Source organism: Petaurus breviceps, unplaced genomic scaffold (assembly GCF_028583685.1).
Source record: "Petaurus breviceps papuanus isolate PSGF00001 unplaced genomic scaffold, PetGlider_PUasm1.0 175, whole genome shotgun sequence".
Taxonomy (NCBI): domain Eukaryota; kingdom Metazoa; phylum Chordata; class Mammalia; order Diprotodontia; family Petauridae; genus Petaurus; species Petaurus breviceps.
The window spans coordinates 58,945,617-58,965,898 of record NW_027185764.1 but is presented as its reverse complement, the minus strand read 5'-3'; the positions used below and the strand labels follow the sequence as shown (position 1 = coordinate 58,965,898).

The 20,282-nt window shown below is 38.7% G+C and overlaps 1 protein-coding gene across 7 annotated transcripts in view; it reads left to right on the top strand.

Moving 5' to 3' along the window:
- Positions 1 to 20,282, top strand: part of FAM169A (family with sequence similarity 169 member A) — a 65,320-nt gene that overhangs the window by 27,955 nt on the left and 17,083 nt on the right. For all 7 annotated transcript variants that reach the window (XM_069085181.1, XM_069085176.1, XM_069085177.1 and 4 more), the window contains 5 exons: positions 3,624 to 3,758; positions 9,978 to 10,077; positions 10,557 to 10,642; positions 15,857 to 16,028; positions 17,321 to 17,500. In XM_069085181.1, the coding sequence (XP_068941282.1) occupies positions 3,627 to 3,758; positions 9,978 to 10,077; positions 10,557 to 10,642; positions 15,857 to 16,028; positions 17,321 to 17,500 (670 nt within the window). In that variant the 5' untranslated portion in view covers positions 3,624 to 3,626. The remainder of the gene's footprint in view (positions 1 to 3,623; positions 3,759 to 9,977; positions 10,078 to 10,556; positions 10,643 to 15,856; positions 16,029 to 17,320; positions 17,501 to 20,282) is intronic.

The following is a 20,282-nucleotide window of genomic DNA, read 5'->3' as shown; positions in this document are numbered from 1 at the left end:
AGTTCTGCAAAATTAACCCACCAACAGTTTTCTCCAACTGTAGGAACTCCATCTCTCCAATAAAGGGAAGGAGGTATATTCTCTCATTTGATCACTTCCAGACCATCTTGTTGTTCAGTCATTTTTTATTCATGTCCAACTTCTTCTCGAGCCCATTTGGGTTTGGTTTTTTTTTTTTTTGGCAGAGATACTGGAGTGGTTTGTCATTTCCTTTTTCAGACTCTTTGGCAGATGAGGAAACTGAGGCAAACAGGCTTAAGTGACTTGGCCAGGGTCACACAGCTAGGAAGTGTCTGAGGTTAGATTGTCACTCAGTTCTTCTTGATTCCAGGCCTGGTGCTCTATCCACCTTGCCACCAGCTGCATTCCTGCTGCCTTCATCCTTATCTGCCCCCCACCCCAACCCTCCTTAGAGCATTAAACTCTACCCTTGGGAAACTGAACTTTGAAAGTGAATTTTTACCTTATTTTGCTTGGAACCAGGTCTCCACACCACTTCAGCCAAGCCCTGTACCATGCCTTCCCCCCAACTCCCTTTCTTGTCTGCTTGGTCTCCTTTGTCTTCTGTCTTCCCCTGTTACAATGCAATCTCTTTTTCGGCAAGGATTGTCTTACTTGATTTCAAGCAAATATATAATAAAGATTTTATCTATTGGTCTGTCTGGGCTTATTATCATTTAAGTTCTTTTCCTTTTTTATTCTTTCCATTTATATTGTAGTAGTCAGTGCCTATATTACATTGTTTTCCTGCATCTGTTTAATTCACTCTGCACTGGTTAATGTCTTTTACATCTTTCTCTGCATTTTTATTCATTGTTGTGTAGCAAATACTGTTACATTCAGTTCTCACTAGTTGCTTAGTGAGGTCAATGGAGCGGCTACTTTGTTTCCAGTTTGCATTGCTAAAAATATTTTGCTGTATGTGGAACCTCTCTATCTTTGCCTTCCCAAAGAGGTTTTAATTTCCATCTCCCTGTGTACCTTCTGTGGTACATATACTCAAGAACAGAATTAATTTTTTTCTTGCTGTGTTTTCAAGGGAAATGAATGAAAGTAAAAGGCTGATTTGTATGTAAAGTATATAATAAAGCTAGTAAGCATCTTAATGCTCTTATGTAAGAGGTCTTGTATTGAATTTTTACCAGATTCAGATTTGTTCTAATGAGTTTTCCACTTGCTTAAAAATTAATTTGGACATTCTTTTACACTTCACTGGTCATTCCACATAAATACTTTTGATGAGTTAATTTGCCTGAGGCTACAGTGAGCTTTTGTCATTCAGTATGAATTTAGTTGGGCCAGTTGGTTTTATCTCCTGAACTGTACAAAAAACAATACATGACAAGCATTTGACCTGACAGATTTGTAGTCATGCAACCAGAAGCTTAACTAAAAGAAAGCAGAATGAGCAGTGAGTTTTATTATGGTAACATACATTTGCTCTACGGATCACCTCCCTTCCCCTCGCCTCTGTTTCCCCCTATGTGAAGGTGGATGTTAGGGACCTGTCTGTTTAGCCATTATCTTTAACTGATACCTCTTTACCTTCCAGCTCTGGATTGGAGGCATAGTAACAATTTAAGTCCCACCCCCCATGTTTCTGCCCAAACAAGGGACCCAGTGGATTCCGGTGGCTGTTTTCTTTTGTTAACATGGCAAGATGATTTTGATTCAAAACTGATGTCCTTTAAAAGAGGGATAACTATTTCACTGGTCCCTATGTCTTAGCTTAGAATACTCTAAGGTATGACCTAAGCACCAGGGTACAGAGCTTTAGTAAGCTCTTAATATAATTATAAAATAATAAAAATACGTGTGACTTAATGATCAGAGGGAGTGTTTAGGACTTGAGGAAACAGATCTTTTGTCATGTTCCTACTCCTTGAGCTCTCTCCCTTCACTTCCAGGCTTTCCATAATAATAATAAAAGTCATAATGATAAACAACTAGCACTTACCACTCCATTATCTTTGCCAAGAAAACCCTATAGACAAATCCACGAGGTTACTAAGTTAGACACAACTGAATGACTGAACAAACATGTGAAAGGCATTGCTTGTTTCTGGAGGTATAAAGACATCATAGTCTCTACTTCTGCCGTGGGGAGTTTGTAGCCTCGAGGCCACATGTGATTCTCTGGGTCTTCAAGGTCAACCCTTTGACGAAATCCAAATTTCACAGAACAAATACCTGTAATATAAAGATTTGTTCTGTGAAGCTTTTTTTCAGTCAAAGGGCCACACTTGAGGACCTAGAAGGCCACATGTAGCCTGGAGGCCACAGGTTCCCCAACCCTGCTCTACCTACAAGGAATTTACTTTTTATGGAAAGAAATATGTACAATTGAAGTATTATTGATCCTTTAGTAAAATAATACTAGCTAGCGTTTATGTATCACCTTAAGATTTGCAAAACATACATAATTATTATCTGTAGTGCTGTTATCATCACCCCCATTTTACAGATGAGACTATTGAGGCTGAGGGGTTTAAGTGACTTGCCTTACACAACTAGTAAGAGTCTGCAGTTGTATTTGAACTCGGGTCTTCCTAACTCCTGTTTCAGCACTCCTTGAAGGAGGCTAGGGATTTTAAAATGAAGAAGTAAGTAGAGAGTGCACTCCTGGCAGAGAAGGGGGAACATAGGGCAACAAATGAGAAGGGAGATGGAATGTCTTATGGGGAACAATAAGTAACCAGTAGATCAACTTGGACAGCATGTGGAATGCCTGCCTAAGGGGGAGTATTGTGAAATCAATCTGGAAAAATTGGTTTGAGAAAGATTGTGAAGGATTTTAAATGTTAATAGAAAAATTGATAGTGTAGCCTAGAGGAAATTGGGAGTCACTGAAGTTCCTTCTTTTTTCTCCCTGGGGGCAACTGTGTATCGTCATCATTTCTTTAGAGCACTTGAAACTGCTGTTTTTTCAGAGGTCCTTGTTCTGAAGGTGAGAGCTTCACCCTTAATTATCTAGTTCTGGTGGTTCATTGCTTTTTTTTTTTTTTTTTTTTTTTTGCTTTTTGGAGGGCAATTGGGGTTTAGTGACTTGGTCACATGTGACCAAGTCACTTAACCCCAATTGCCCTCCAAAAGTGTGTCAAGTGTCTGAGGCCTGATCTGAACTCAGGTCCTCCTGACTCCAGGGCCTCTGCTCTACTCACTGTACCACAGCCTGCCCATCATTCTCTGAACTACAGTAGAAATTAAATTTACAGATTGGTACCCAAGGAACTCTTGTAGATGTTAGCACCCAGGCTGGCACCTACTAAGTGCTTAATCAATGTTTACTGATTGATTAAGCCACATGACTTATTTTAAAGGGGTCCTCTGACCCAGTAGCCCAAGTTTTCAGAATAGATTTTGATTTTATTTATTTTTAGAATTGGATCTTATTTTTATTTATATCTTCTGTTTTTACATTACTTTTCTGTCTGAATAGATATTACCCTACTTCCCTAACCATTGAACCTCCCTTGTGACAAAATAACTCATTGATTTAAAAAAAAAGGTTACAACAAAAATGTACTACCCTTTTTCTTCCTGATTTTAAAAGAAACCCTTGATTTATAGTTAATAATTTAGTGCTTTTACAAATTTTAATCCATGTTATTTTTCTTTTTAAGGGGATGGCATTTCCTGTGGACATGCTGAATAATTGTAGTCATGAAGAATTAGAAAGTTCTGCAGAAGATTACTTGTTAGATCTCAGGTGTGGGGATCCAGAGAACCCAGAACATTTTCCTTTTCTCAACAATCTGGTAAGGTGTTCTAGTCCTGGTTTTTATTTTAACATTAATAATGAATGAATTTAGGAGTGAAACCTTATTTCCAAGGAGTGTCCCCTAGAAGGTGCTAAATTGCTTAATTTATAATTTTTAAATGCTAATTGTAAATTTTTGATACTTTAACGAGTTTAATGCTTTTTAGGTATTTGTGAGTTATAAGATTGGTTTTAAAAAAAGAAAATAAAATAAACTTTTAAATTTGGGGTATTTTAAAAATATATATTCATAATATTTATTTTTAGAAAGAGCTTACCTCATCAGAAAGATAAAGCAAAGTGGTAATTAGTATGTGGCAATGTATAATAAGGGCTTCAGTGGACTGGATGCTGGGCCTGGAATTACAAAGACTCATCTTGGGAGCCAAGATGGTGAAGTAGATGCACAAACTTGGCATGGGCTCCCACTCCAATCACTTCCAATACGTGTAAACAAACTTTAGAGCTACAGAACCCACACAGTGACAGAGAGAAACAAATCTCCTGCTGAAGAAAGCCCAGCATGTGAGCAGGAAGGGTCTGTCGCATTGAGCTGGGAGCCAAGTGCAGTCTGGGGCGAGCCACGTGGTTCCAGCCCCAAGGTAGTCCCAACTAGTGGCTGCCAGAGCAGACTTCAGGACAGTGGACAGCTGTGGTGGTTTCCACACTTCTCAACCCATAAATATCAAAGACAAAGTAAAAGGTCAGTGCAGAACTCTATTGGAATGGGGGACTGAAGAGCAGGGTCCAGCCCTTGCCTCTGGGGTGAGAAGCTGCTGGAGACAGGTGGCTGCTTCCAGAGCTCCTGGCCTGTAGATCATGGGGGGACCATTCGACCATTCAGAGGGTAATGGGTCTTGCTTTTACCTGCTTGGATCTGGATCACAGTCTTGGGTGGTGGTCCTGAGGCGTGTGACTGGTGAGCCAGAGCTTGTAGGGGCTGTAGAGAGGATTCCCTCCTAATAGCTGCAGCAGCTGCAAAAACCCCAGCGATTTGGGACATTTTGGGACATTTGGCAAAGTGCTCAAAAATCAAGTAATTGGCTGGCAATATGAGCAAGCAGTGGAAGCACAAACAGACCATAGAATCATTTTGGGGGGACAAAAAGGATCAAGGCATGGAGTGGGAGGAAGACAGCAAAATCAGAACTCCTGCATCAAAAGCCTCCAAGAAAAATATGAATTAGTTATAGGCCATGGAGGAGCTCAAGAAGAATTTTGAACATAAAGTAAGAGAAGTGGAGGAAAAATTGGGAAGAGAAGTGAGAATGATAACAAGAAAATCATGAAAAGCAAGTCAACATCCTGCTAAAGGAGACCCAAAAATACACTGAAGAAAATAACACCTTAAAAAATAGACTAGTCCAAAAAGCCAATGAAGAGAAGAATGCCTTAAAAAGCTGAATTTGCCAGATGGAAAAGGAATTTCAAAAACTCACTGAAGAGAATAATTTCTTCAAAATTAGATTGGAGCAAGTGGAAGCTAATGATTTTATGAGAAATTCAGATACTATAAAACAGATCTAAGCAAAAGAAAAAATAAAAGGCAATATGAAATATCTTATTGGAAAAACCACTGACCTGGAATATAATTTAAAAATTATTGAACTACCTGAAAGCCATGGTCAAAAAAAGAGTCTAATGGGGCAGCTACGTGGTACAGTGAATAGAGCCCGGCCCCTGGAGTCAGGAGGACCTGAGTTCAAATCCGGCCTCAGACACTTAACACTTACTAGCCGTGTGACCTTGGGCAAGTCACTTAACCCCAATTGCCCTGCCTTTCCCCCTCCAAAAAAAAAAGAGCCTAGACACCATCTTTCAAGAAATTATCAAGCAAAATTGCCCTGATATTCTAGAACCAGAGGGCAAAATAGAAATTGGAAGATTTCACTGATTGCCTCTTGAAAAAGATCCCCAAAAGAAAACTACTAGGAATATTATAGCCAAATTCCAGAGTTCCCAGGTCAAGGAGAAAATACTGCAAGCAGTCAGGAAGAAACAATTTAAGTATTGTGGAAACACAATCAGGATAACATAACTTAGCAGCTTCTACATTAAAGGATCAAACGTTTTGGAATATGATATTTCAGAGGTCAAAGGAGCTAGGACTAAAACCAAGAATCACCTACCCTGCAAAACTGAGTATATAATGCTACAGGGGAAAATATGGTCATTCAATGAAATAGAGGATTTTAAAGCATTCTTGATGAAAAAACCAGAGCTGAACAGAAAATTTGACTTTCAAATACAAGAAGCAAGAGAATTATGAGAAGGTAAACAGGAAAAAGAAATTATAAGGAACTTATTGAAGTTGTACTATTTACATTCCTACATGGAAAAATGATAATTGTAACTCATGAGACTTCTAAGTATGAGGATAGTCGAGGGTAATATATATATGTATACTACATGTCTATGTATGTATAGAAGGGTATTTATGTATATTAATATGTATGTGACTGTGGGCATATGTATGTTCATGTATACATAGAGAGGAATTTATTGGGAGAAGGAGAAAGGGAGAGATAGATTAGGATAAATTATCTCATATAAAAGATGCAAGAGAACTTACAATGGAGGGGTAGAGCAGGAAGGTGAAAGGGAATGGGACAACCTGATTCTCATTGAATTTGGCTTAAGGAATAACATACAAAGTCAATTGAGTTTCTTACCCTACAGGAAAATAGGGTGGGGGGGGGTTTGGTAGAAGGGAGGGCAGATTGGGGGAGAGGGTAGTTAGAAGCAAACATTTTAAAAAAGGGATAGGGTCAAAGGAGAAAATAGAATAAGTGGAGGGTGGGATAGGATGGAGGGAAATATAGTTATCCTTTCACAATGTAACTACTATGGAAATGTTTTATGTAACTACACATGTACAACCTATATTGAATTGCTTGTCTTCCCAGTGGGGCTGGGTGAGGAGGGAAGAAGGGAAAAAATCTGGAACTCAGAGTTTTAAAAACAAATGTTTAAAAATTTGTTTTTTACATGTAACTGGGAAATAAGATATACAGGTACGGGGGTATAGAAACCCATCTTGCCCTACTAGAAAAGTTAGGGGGGTGATGGGGGATGATATAAGAGAGAGCAGTTTGGGGGAAGGGGTATTCAGTAGGCTCACTATCTTGGGATGAGGGGTAGGGGAAAGATGGGAAGAAGAAATGTAACTCAAAATCATGTGGAAATGAATGTTGAAAACTAAAAATAAATAAATTCAAAGACTCTTCTTCCTGAGTTCAAATCCAGCCCCAGACATTAGCTATGTGACCCTGGGCAAGTCACTTAACCTGCTTGCCTCAGTTTTCTCATCTGTAAAATGAGTTGGAGAAGGAAATGGCAAACCACTCCAGTATTTTTGCCAAGAAAATGCCAAACGGAGTCCTGGAGAGTAGGACACGACCCAAAAAAAAATGACTGAACTGAATGTACCAGGCATAATAACAATGTGTGATAAAATGGGGGAAAAAAAGAACCAAAAATTGGTAAAGCAGGTCTTTAATGCCAAATGGGGTCAACGAAGAGTGAGACACGACTGAAAAAATGACTGAACTGGATGTACCAGTTTGATAAAGTGGAAAAAAATAACAAAGAATCAAAAATTGGTAGACCAGGTCTCTAATGCCAAATTTCCTATCATCTGTGTAAATCTGTGCGGAACCTTTCTAAGCTAGGCTCCACACTGTATTATCTGTCTCTAAAGTCCCTGCCATCCAGGAGTATATGGGGAAATAAAAGATGTACACAAGGCATACCTTTAAATGTAATGTGCTTTATTAACATTTTCTCCCATTACTTAAATTTAGACAATCAACAGAATAATAAATCGAACCCTGGCTTACAATTTGCTGATTTCTGAAAATCTAACAGCTCCTGGGAGCCGGTTAGAGCTGACTTCAGCACACACCTGCTTCTGGGAAAATATGGTATGGGGGCAGGGCCATCGACTGGTAGAAATGGCTCTGGAGGAAAGTGACTAGGAAGGGGGGTACAGCAGAGGGGGGCGCAGTAGGCAAGCACTTAAACTATGCCGGACAAGGATAGGTTGAAGACTGGGGTTGTCTGGGCATAGGGATAACGATCTCTCTGTCCAGGGGTGACTTGGATGCCACTCTCAGCTCAGCATTGTAATATTCATTCTCTCAGTTGTTGGTGGTATTTGTTTTTTATTTTTTGAGGGGGGAGGGCAGGGTAATTGTGGTTAAGTGACTTGCCCAAGGTCACAGGGCTAGTAATCCTCTCAATTGTTAATCAGTTAAGGTTGATTCCCACCCTGGGGAACACCCACTGTTCAAAGGATATATAAACTGAATTGTCTCCCTTCCCCCATGATCTTCTTTGGTTTAAGAGAGGTGGCCAAATGACCCTCCTTTTATTCATAAACATGCTACCTTATTAATAAAATGCCTAAATGACCATAAACTGTCTCTCCCACTCTTTTTAATAGCCACATAGTGATGAAGCACTTTACATGCTTTAGCCCATTTGATCCTTATAGGGTCCTTTGAAGTAGGTAGGAGTATTTTGAAACAGTCTCAGAGAAGTGACTTGGCATAGGTCACACTGAACGTGGCAAAGATGGGACTTGCTCAGGCCTTCTGACATCTAGCCCTGTTCTCTTTCCATAAACTAAGAGTAGACTCAGTGAGCACATCAGTCAAATCAATCAACGTTTATTAAGCGTCTACTGTATGCCAAGCAGGGTGCAAAGAGCTGGGGATACAAACATAAATAACAACCAAGTCTTACTCTCAAGAAACTTACAGTCTAAAGGAAAGTAAAAAGGATGGGAAGAGGAAGTTGTGTGTGTGTGTGTGTGTTTGTATTGGAGGGGGGAAGGCAGGGCAATTGGGGTTAAATGACTTGCCCAAGGTCATATGGTTAGTAAGTGCTAAGTGTCTGAGGCCGGATTTGAACTCAAGTCTGGGAGGGGGGCTTCTTGGAGACTTCCAGAGAAGTCCAGAAGTGTTCCAATGGGAAATGAATAGAAAAACTGTGTTGAGCCCTTCCTTGTTAAATAGAGGCCCAGGGACATGCTCTTATTCTTCACATACTTGAAACGTTGACTCATAGAGAAAGCTGGTTTCACTTGACTCTATAGAGTAAAACGGAGTATATGTTTTTGAAGAGAGATTTTGGTCAAGGTATAGTAAAACTTCCTTACAATTTAGAAGTGCCAAAGTGGACTGACTTCCTTAGAATATGGAGGCCATTGTCACAGGAGGTCGAGGTAGAGGTTAGATTGCTTGCCAGGGATGGTGTAGAGAGAGGGAGAGCCAAGCCGCAGCTGTTTGATAACCCCTAAGGGTGTGCTTCAGGGACTGGAATACTCTGGTAATATTTTCTGTCACTTGGGGAATTCCTCTTTGGATAACAGAAAGAGATGCCAAGCTGATAAACAATATTCATTATGCTGGAAAGAGAGCATTCATTTATTTAAGCATATTATTGATTAAAAAAAAAATCCTCTCTGTCCCTAACTTGTTTCTTTTTGGGGTGTAATTAGTGACAAACAGTGATTAGTATTTTTTTGCCTTTTGGAGGGGGAGAAGGCAGGGAAATTGGTGTTATGTGACTTGCCCAAGGTCACACGACTAGTAAGTGTTGAATGCCTGAGGCTGGATTTGAACTCAGGTCCTCCTGACTCCAGGGCCTGTGCTCTATTCACTGCGCACCACCTCGATGCCCCCAAAACAATGATTATTTATGAAATGCTTTGCTAATTTGTTAAAAAAAAAAAAACTTTTCTCCCTAATTTTGCACTTTGTCAAAGATCTTGTATCATTGGAATGAGCATGAGAAAAATGGTTAATTTTATTAAAATTGATTAGGTAGCTTTTTTGTAATAATAGTTTTTTTTAATATTTTTTTTATATCGTTTTTCAAAAGTTGACAAGGCACTTTACCAGTGTTAAGTGATTTGATTCTACTTGTGAGGTAGGTGCTATTATAACCCTCATTTTACAGAGGAGAAAACTGAGGCAGGTAGCAATTAAGTGACTTGCCCATGGTTTTCCAGTTAGTGTCCAAGGCATGATTTGAAGCCAGGCCTCTAAGTTTTCTTTGCTCTATCTTCTGGGTCACCTACCGACATCTGGTGGGTGCCTGATCACACAGTTGTTCACAGATGTAATAAATACAACTTAACGTTGTGACAGTGTGTGGTTTTGTTGCACTTTCCCCTTAGCTCCTCATCATAAACCATTCTTATTTCTTTCAGATTCCAATCAGCCTGTCAACTGTTGGCTTCATCCCTCTTTATGGTGGTGATCAGACCCACAAAATTCTTGCTCTTTTTGCGCCAGAGGATTCACTCACAGGTATATTTCTTTTTTGTTTTTTATAAATTAATAGATTTTCCTCCAGACTGTTAGAAACATCTACAATTACTTACATATACATTTGTAACAGTCTATTTCTAACTATATTTAGAGAAGCCCTAACTTACCTCCTCTTTCTTTTTCGGTTCCTTCCTTATCCCTTACCCCAGTGTGTGAAATTATTTTCCTTAACTGAGCAGAGCTAGCCAAGATGGCTTAATTTTACCAAATGTTCAGATAAGCCAACTTGAGGATATTGACTAAAATTCCAAACTAAATATTTACAGAACTTGTAGTTTGTGGTTTGATGTTGGGTTTCTTTAATGGTCTTAGAGATAAACATTTAAAAAGCCCTACTACTAAATAGCAATGATAGGTATAATAAATAGCACCTTTTAAATTATTTTTAAAATGTAATTATTTAACTTAATTATTAATACTCTTGTCCTTCCTTCCTTTTTGATCTGTTTCCTCTGAAGCTGTGGCTCTGTACCTTGCTGAGCAGTGGTGGGCTGTTGATGATATTGTAAAAACATCAATCCCTTCCAGAGAAGGGCTTCAGCAGGTAACAAGATTTTGAAATTTTCTGGTTATGTTGCTCTTCTCCTAATACAGTGTTTTGATGTAGACTAATTATCGTCAGTGGCATTTATCTTCTCTCCCTAGCTCAGTCTGAATAGAATCTTGGGAAATCTTTCCCTACAAACAATTGAAGACTGCCTCTTGGAAACTTCAACCCATTGTCTCTAATTTTTCCTTCTAAACCCAGACAGAGCATATCCACCCCTTCTTTGTGATTGCCTGTCAAATGACTGAAAATGACTGCCGTGTGTCATCCCATCTCCACTTCTCTCCCCATCCCCTCCTCCTCCTCACTAAGGGCATGATATCTAGGCCCTTCACTCTCTTGGTTCTCCCTTTCTGGTTGTTCTGTAGCTTATTAAATGTCCATTCTATGTGACACTTTATCTCCTGCCTTTACTTTTTAAAAATTAAATTCATTTTCAGTTAACAAACATTTATTTTCCTCCCCATTCTCACCATTATGAATCAAAGGAAAAGGAAAAAAATACCTCATTATAAATTTGCCTAGTCAAGCTAGGTAGATTCCAGCCATTTTGTTGTTGTGTTAGGGGCAGCTAGGTGGCACAGTGGATAGAGTGCTGGGCCTGGAGTCAGGAAGACTCATCTTCCTGAGTTCAAATCTAGCCTCAGATATTTACTGGCTGTGTGACCCTGGGCAAGTCACTTAACTCTGCCTCAGTTTCCTCATCTGTAAAATGAACTGGAGAAAGAACTGGCAAAATACTCTAGTGTCTCTGCCAAGAAAACCCCAAATGGGGCTTAGAAGAGTATGACACGACTGAACAACAAAACCTCAATCAAGGCAGATTGCAACCATATGTGTCCAAAAATGTATTTCTCACCCTTTTCTTTTTTTTGAGGCATTTGGGGTTAAGTGACCTGCCCACAGTCACACAGCTAGTAAATGTCCATTGCCCCATTGGAACTCAGGTCCTTCTGACTGCTGGGCTGGTATGCTATCTACTGCACCAACTATCTGCCCCAATGTACCTCTCATTCTGCATCTTTAATATATCACCTCTCTGTCAGGAGGTGGTTAGCGTGCTTTGTCTTCAGTACTCTGGAACTGTGGTTTGGTATTACATCGATCAGAGTTCTTCAGTTTTTCAAAGTCATTTTTGAATGATGTTGATAATTGTGTAAAATTTTCTGCTTCTGCTCACTTCACTCTGGTAAATCTTCTCGGCTTTGCCTGCAACAATATTTCATTGCTTGTTATGGTACGATAATGTTCCATTACATTAATATGCCATAAGTTGTTAAGCTATTCTCCTGAGCACTTGCTTATTGCCCCCCCCCCTTTTCTTTTTGCTACTACAGAAAGACATTTTTGTCCATATGAATCTTTCTCCTTTGGTCTCTTTGGAGTATAGACCCTGTGATTTTATTACTGAGTTCAAAGGATATGTACGATTTAATGACTTTGGGGGCATAGTTTCAAATTGCTTTCTAAAAGGGCTAAATCAATTCATAGCTCTAACAACAGCGCATTAATATTTCTCTTTTTCCTCAGCCTCCAATAATTTGTCATTTTCCTTTTTTGTTAATCCGATGGGTGTAAAGTGGAACCTCAGAGGTTGCTATAATTTGCATTTTTCTAATTATTAGTAATTTGGTGCATTTTTCCTGTGGTTTTGATAGGGTTTGAATCTCTCTATTAGAAAACTTCATACCTTTGCTATCATGCCTAGTATAAGTGGTTCTCTCATGTAGAAGAAAACATTCTACTTGTATTTCAGCCAGATCTGTCAAAGATACTATTTATTTATTTAAGAAAAAGGGCTGACTAGCAGAGTTCTTATTAAATCAGAGGGAAAAAAAATTCCTTCCCTTACCCTCACAAGGTAGTTCTCATATCACATTTTATAGCAGTTGAGAAACAGAAGATGAAACTTCACAGAAATTGTAAAGCAAAAGCAGAGATTTCTTTAGAGTTTTGAGAATGACTGAATAATGAGATCAGGGTTGATATCTGTCTGCACAGCACTTCTCTTTGGAGAAGATGTCATGCCAGAACTGATTCATTTAATCTGTGTACATGTTTGTATATGTATCCTTACACCTTCTACTGCTGCCTCCAAATAAAATAAATGGTTCTAGAGGACCAAGACTGCTTTAGTTTTGTCTTTGTATACCCAGCGCTTAGTAGCACCATGGTGTGCTTAGGCCCATGTCTGCTTAATAAGCTGTGAGTTAAATTTTGTATCTTTGATAAGCATGCCATCTATGTTGGTTTCTTTTTGTTTTGTATTGTTTTGTTTGCTTTTTGGAGGGGGGAAGGTAGGACATTTGGGGTTAAGTGACTTGCCCAAGGTCACATGGCTAGTTTTTGTGTTAAGTGTCTGAGGCCGAATTTGAACTCAGGTCCTCCTGACTCCAGGGCCCGTGCTCTATTCACTGTGCCACCTAGCCACCCCTTTTCTAAATATCCTTAAGCCAAATCTAATGTGTTACAGAATGTTGTCTGGAATTGAAGGGAAGCTCTCTGGCCTCTGGTTTGCATCTGGGGATAGCGCTGCCCCCTCTCCAGTTCTATGGCATCTCCCCTCCCATTCTCCAGGATCTTTTCAAAGTCACAGACAGCATCTCAGCCAGTCACACCTGCCAGATCTTTTAGTGCTCTGTGAGGCAGTATGTCCAGGCCTGGTAATTAGATTTCAAGGTCAGCGAGATGGACTCTTATTGTATTCTTAGTTATCTTGGCTTTCAAATCAAGCTTGATAATATAGTAAAAGAGTTCTGTACCTAGAGTTGAAACCTGGGTCTTTTGGGCACCTGAGCCACCTCATAAGCATGAGACACTGTCAGGGAGAATATTCTCTAAATGAAAGAGGGCTCCCTCTAGATGGTGAGGTTCTCCAGGTACACCTTTTTGTCTATAATATTGTGTTGGCTCCTTTGTGACCCAAGATTAAAAGTCTTTCTCAATGAGATCCACGATTATTCAAGAGAATAGCCTCATAATCCAGAGAAGAAAAATCAAAAGGATGGTAAAAAAAAAAAAATGCATCTTTTCCCCAGACTGAGATGCAGTTGGATGGCTAGTTGACTGAGTACGTCAGCATCTCTACCTGGGCCAGGTATTACAAATAGAGGCAGGGAGCTGGGCCCAGAAGACATCAAACTGGTTTGTATTTGAGAAGTGGCACAAGCTGTTCCCCACACACCTAACCATGTCTGTAACACCAGTGTTCTTCTAGTAGCGTCTGTGTTTATGAATCTTGTAACCAAGTCTGAGAAGGATCAAAGCTGTGGATGCCCCAGAGATCAATGGTGGTGGTCATGCATAATTAGGCCCTTTCTGCTATTTAGCTCCAGGTTCTCATCATATTCTTCAAATGTCCAATTTCCTGCCACAGGCGGGCTTCGCTTCTGCTACTTCAGGTCCTGTTTCTTCCTTATTTTTGCTTTTAAACTGTTTCCATTGCTTCTAGGAAATTGTCATTCTCCCTGATAGCCTGGAATCATAATAACCCTTAAGTTGCTTTACCCTTTTTTTTTTTTAAAGCTATTATATTGAGTCATTTTTCAGAGAAGTATTTGTCACAAGGACACCTCACTTGATATTGTACACCTACCTGCTCTTAGACATTTCCTCTAAGTCTGTCCCATTTCCCTGCCTCTCACTTTCTTTTCTTTCCGTAAAAGGTGCCCAGACTTCCCATTTTCTCATTTAGCCTATACACACAGTCTCAGGAGGAAGTAAAAGTCTAATAATGAGGGGCTAGTCTTGATGGGAAGTGGTTTGGAGTGGTCCAGTACAGAAGGGAGGAAGTCTAAGGTGGTCCTGGGTCAAAGCTATTTGTAGTTGTAATAGTAGCCCTTAGTTAGGAGACTGTGGACAATTTATAGTCATCTTTAACAGTTTAAGAGAAACATGGTTCCTGTGTATAGATTGATAACTACAACCATAGTCCCAGAATAATAAGTAGGAGGAGTATAGGGTGGAATGGAGACATTGCTTAAAGGACAGGGAGTGTCACTCTCAGAGTTGGGAGGTCTTGTAATCTTATGCAACAAGTATTTATTAAGTACTTACTGTGTGCTTGTGGATACAAGTACAGAGAATGAAAGAATCCCTACTGGCAGAGCACTTAACGTTCTTAATAAGGTAGAGGATTTTAAAGTATCATATTAGGGTAGGTGACATTACTTATTTGCCTCTTTATTCTTTATTCATTTATTCTTTATACTTTATTCATTTGCCTCTCAGTCAATATTTTTAAAGAAATCTCTTGTCCTCTGAAAAAAGTTGAGGGTAAACTATTTGGACATAGCCATTTGGCATGTCTGTAGGAAATGTATGGAGGAAAGCACACCATCTTGACATGGATTTGATTTTTGTTACATGGTGTGTGTTGACAAGTAATACAAGGTCTACTTGTTCAAAAAGTGTGCACTCCTAGGCTGCCATCCATGGTGTCACCTTCATCTAAACTGAATTTCCTACTGTTAGAAACACTTCTTTGGATTAGATCTAAGGGTGATAGCAATGGCCTCTTAAGGCCACTCTGATGTAAGTGGGGAGGGCAAGCAGCCCGCCCACCTGTTCATAGCAGGACTTATGCCAACACGAATTAATTTGCAACGAGTCCTTACTCTGATAAGAAAGCAGAGATCCTCGCTTTCATGGGATGGCACACAAAATTTTTGTTTGAATGTCGGGCCTGGAGCAGGGGAGGAAAAGATTTGAGAACATTAAGGACAGTTAATTTAGGATATATAATGTAGGATGGATAACCAAGGAGGCAGATGAAGACCTTGGCCACTAAACAAGGTGGACATACTTAAGACAAACATTTTTCTTGAATCAGATCTCTAAATGTGATTGGCACCTATCAGTCTGTTAAAATAGGTGGTGCTTAGAATGGATGGATGGATAATGTATTTATAGTTTAGTGAAATATAATAAGTATTATAAAAAGTTGTTAGTCTTTTAAAAATTATATCATAATCATTTTTAGATATATCTTCCTAACATCATCCCATGGGAATTTAACGTTTCCTTATGACAAAGAAAGAGCTAAGTATTGACATAGTGACCACACCTGACAATGTATGTAACATTCATGGTGGGCCCTCATTTAATTTATTAGAACTAATTGTGAATTCCAAGGAGTGGGAGCCAAGAGCAAGGTGAGTAGCAACACTCTTGATCTAACTGTTAGAATTGGTGTTTGACTCTTCCCTTTAGGTGAGCACTCTTGGGGAGAGAGTGGTGCTGTATGTTTTGAATCGAATTATTTATAGAAAACGTGAAATGGAAAGAAATGAGGTCCCCTTCCTATGCCATAGCAGTACAGATTATGCTAAAATTTTGTGGAAGAAAGGTGAAGCCATTGGATTTTATTCAGTTAAACCTACAGGTGAGTGTTTTAAAATATATTGTTTATGTTGACCAAACTAGGTTGTTCTATTAATACAAATATGTTATTAAATTATTCACTTGAATTCTAAGTGAAGTTATTTTATTTAGTACTTGCTAAGGGCTTTTTTTTTTTAACTAATCCACAAAACTGAGAATAAGGAATCTTTTCCATCAGCAAGGTTTTTTTTTTAAGTATTCTTTTTTTTTAAGCTCATTTAGTTTGTTGTTCACTTTCTGAATTTCAATTAGGAACAATGATATCAACAGCATTTAGGTAGAATTCTATACCCTACTAACTGAAAACTTTTACCCATACTGCATTCTCATTTTTAAAAATTGTAAGCCAAGCCATGTATACCAAATACTTACTTCATTTTGGAACAAAATCAAATGGAGGTGAGTGAGGAAATATATACAAAAGGTTATTTGTGGAACAAACACAATATTGATGGCTGGGAAGGTAAATATTTCCTATACTTGTGTTTGTAACAGTTTTATATCATAGAGGATATTCCCAAGGTCACACAGCTAGTTAAGTGTCAAATGTCTGAGGTCACATTTGAACTGAGGTCCTTCTGACTCCAGAGCCGGTGTTCTATTCACTGTGCCACCTAGCTGCCCCAAAGAGCTAACTTTTAACAAAGGAAATATACCAAACTTTAAAAAGGAGTCCAAGGTTCTGCCCTGGGTTCAAGTCTCTCCTCTTTCCTTTCATTCTCTCAGCATAAAATAAACTTGCATATCTTTCTAGTTAATCATGGGAATTATTTTCTCTTTGCAATTTCTTTGGTCATTGGCCCCAAGGATTAGAATTCCAGTTTCTATTTTTTCTCTTATCCCCATCAGTTTTTTGGTCCTCCTGCCTCAGAAACCCTCTTCCATGAGCTTCTCATTGCCACTATTCCTACCCCTGCCACTGTTCTACCCCCTCTCATGAAAACACCTTGTTCCCTACCTATTGCAACTCTTGTTCTATGAGCTTTGGATATTGTCTCCTAACTCACTTTGGATAGAACTGGGTCTGTGGCTGAGAACTACTTTGTAGCCATCTTCCCCTTATGTACCTAGACATTTCCCTAATTTTGGCAGGATGTACCTTTTGGTAAAGAATGTCCAGTATAATAAAAGGTGCCAAATAGTTTGAGCAAATATTGATTGCTTTGCTCAGTCTGCCGATTCTTTGGGGTTAAACTTAAAAACCCCTTTGTCTTCATTGTATTTGATTTATGATATGTGTGTGTATAGCCTCAAAAAATAGTGATAATTTGGTTTCCATTCTCATAATTGCAGGAAGCATGTGTACCTCCTATCTTACTCAAAGTTACCAGCTTCCAGTGCTTGACACAATGTTTGTAAGAAAGAAATACCGCGGAAAAGAGTTGGGGCTGCTGATGCTGGAAGACTTCGTTGATTCCTTTACAGAAGACAAACTTGGCTTACGCTTTCCGCTGTCATCTTTTATGCATACAGGTAAATGAATTTTTAAAAAAAGTTTTTACTGTGTTGTGGAAGGTTTTATACACTGCAAGCATCTCATAAATCTCAATTTTAACTTTAGAATTTAAATTTCTCTCAAAAGATTTATTATAATATACTAGGTTCTTTGGAAAGTCAGAGCTTAATTTGTTTCCCTAGTATATTATTATCATATTTTAAAACAGCCTTTTAGGGTTCACTGGCATTCTACAAAGATAATTTATAAAGCAAGGTTTATAAAAATGAGACATTTTTCTTATTGACTTCCACTGTAATGTCAGAAATGCACTCTGATTGAAAATATTTTTTTCCTAAGGCAGGCCATCTGCTTGCTATTAGAAAGGACTGTGGCACTATTTTGGCTGGCAGCAGAGGGATCAAATGTGGAATGCCCATCCCAAACTCTGTTGACTTTTGGGATGGCATCTGGAGCTTGGGTGAGGAAGAGGTGCTCTAAACTTCTTCCTACAGTGATTCAATCCACCCTCCCCCAGTTCTGATTAATTAGGAGGGAATTCTGTGCCATCCTCACCTTCCCCCACTCCTCACCCCCTAATCATCCTAATTTTTGAGGAGTGTAATAAGTCATAATTTAAGGAATCATAACAGACAAGGAATCATAAGTTGAATAAAGTTGGTTTGTCAGCTGCCATCTTTTTATTTTTTTCCCAATTACATGTAAAAACAATTTTAACATTCGTTTTCTTAAAAATTTGAGTCCCAAATTCTCTTTCCACTTCTTCTCTGAGATGGTAAGCATTTGATATAGTTTATACATGTGTAGTCATGCAAAGCACAACTCCATATTAATGGTCATGCTGTGAAAGAAAGAAAACACAGATCGAAAAAAAAAAACCAACATGAAAAAATAAAGAAGGTGAAAGATAGTATATGTCAATTTGCCTTCAGACTCTATCAGTTCTTTCTCTGGAAATGGATAGTATTTGTCATCATGAGTCCTTTGAAATTGTCTTGGCTAGTTTTATTGCTGAGAATACTAAGTCATTCACAGTTGATCATCATATAATATTGCTGTTACTGTGTATAAAGTTCTCCTGGTTTTACTAATGCATTGTTGGTGGAGTTGTGAACTGATTCAGCCATTCTGGAGAGCAATCTGGAACTATGCCCAAAGGGCTATAAATAAGTACATACCCTTTGAGCCAACAATACCACTTCTAGGGTTGTATCCCAAAGAGATCATAGAAGTGGGAGGAAGACCCGTATGTACAAAAATATTTATAGTAGCTCTTTTTGTGGTGGCAAAGAATTGGAAATTAAGGGGATGCCCATCAAATGGGGAATGGCCAAACAAGTTTTGGTATATAAATGTAATGGAATATTATTGGGCTATAAGAAATGAGGAGCAGATGGACTTCATATTTACCTGGAGAGACTTATACAAACTGATGCTGAGTGAAAAGAACAGAACCAGGAGAAATTTGTACACAATTACAGAGACAATGTATGTGTGACGACCAACTTTGATGGACTGTGCTCTTCTCAGCAATTCAAGGTTATAAGACAACTCCAAAAGACTCATGATGGAAAGAGATGTCAACATTCAGAGAAAGAACTACAGAGTTTGAATGCAGATTGAAGCAAACTACCTGCTCTTTTTATTTTTCTTGTTTGATTTTGTTTCCTCTTTCCCATTGTTCATTCCATAGGTTATAATCCTTCTTTACAACCTGACTAATGTCTAATGTGAAAGTATTTGCAGATCCTATACTTAATTGCATGCCGCCATGGTGGGGCGGGGGGGGGGGAAGGGAGGGGGAAGGAAGGGGGAAAAATTTGAAACTCAAGAGATTATGAAACTGAATCTTGTAAAACTAAAAGTAAACAAACAAATTAATAAAGACCAAAAAAATGTTCTGGTTCTGCTCACTTCATTTTGTATCAATTTATGTAAGTTTTTTTAAAAAAAATTTGTTTTTATTTTTCAACATTCACTTCTATAAGATTTCGAGTTCTAAATTTTCTCCCTCACCCCTTCTCAAGACAGCATGCAATCTGATATAGGCTATACATATATGTTCATATTAAACATATTTTCACATTAGTCATGTTGTAAAGAAGAATTAGAATCAATGGGAGAAACCATGAGGAAGAAACAACAATAGCAAAAAGAGAGTAAATAGTATGCTTTGATCTGCATTCGGACTCCATAGTTCTTTCTCTGGATGTGGTAGTATTTTCCATCCTGAGACTTTGGGAATTGTCTTAGATCCTTGCATTGCTTAGAAGAGCTAAGTCTATCAAAGTCTTATCACACAATGTTGCTGTTATCTGTACAGTGTTTTCCTGGTTCTGCTCACTTCACTTTGCATCAGTTAATGTAAGTCTTTCCAGGTTTTTCTAAAACCATCCCATTTGTCATTTCTTAGAGAACAATAGTATTCCATCAGAATTATATAGCACAACTTGTTCAACCATTCCCCAGTTGAGGGACATCCCTCAATTTCCAATTTTTGGCCACCACAAAATGAAATGCTACAAATGTTTTTGTACATGTAGGTCCTTTTCCCCTTTTTTTGGGGGGGGGGGGCTGCTGGTGGTGGTGGTTGAATCAGTGTACAACTCCACCAACAGTGCATCAGTGTCCCAATTGTTCTATCCCTCCCAACAATTGTCATTTTTCTTTTCTGTCATTTGATAGGTGTGACATGGTAACTTAAAGTTTTTTAAACTTGCATTTCTCTGAGTAGTGTTTTAGGCACTTTTTTCTTTTTCTTTTTGGAGGGGGGAAGGTAGGGCAGTTGGGGTTGTGACT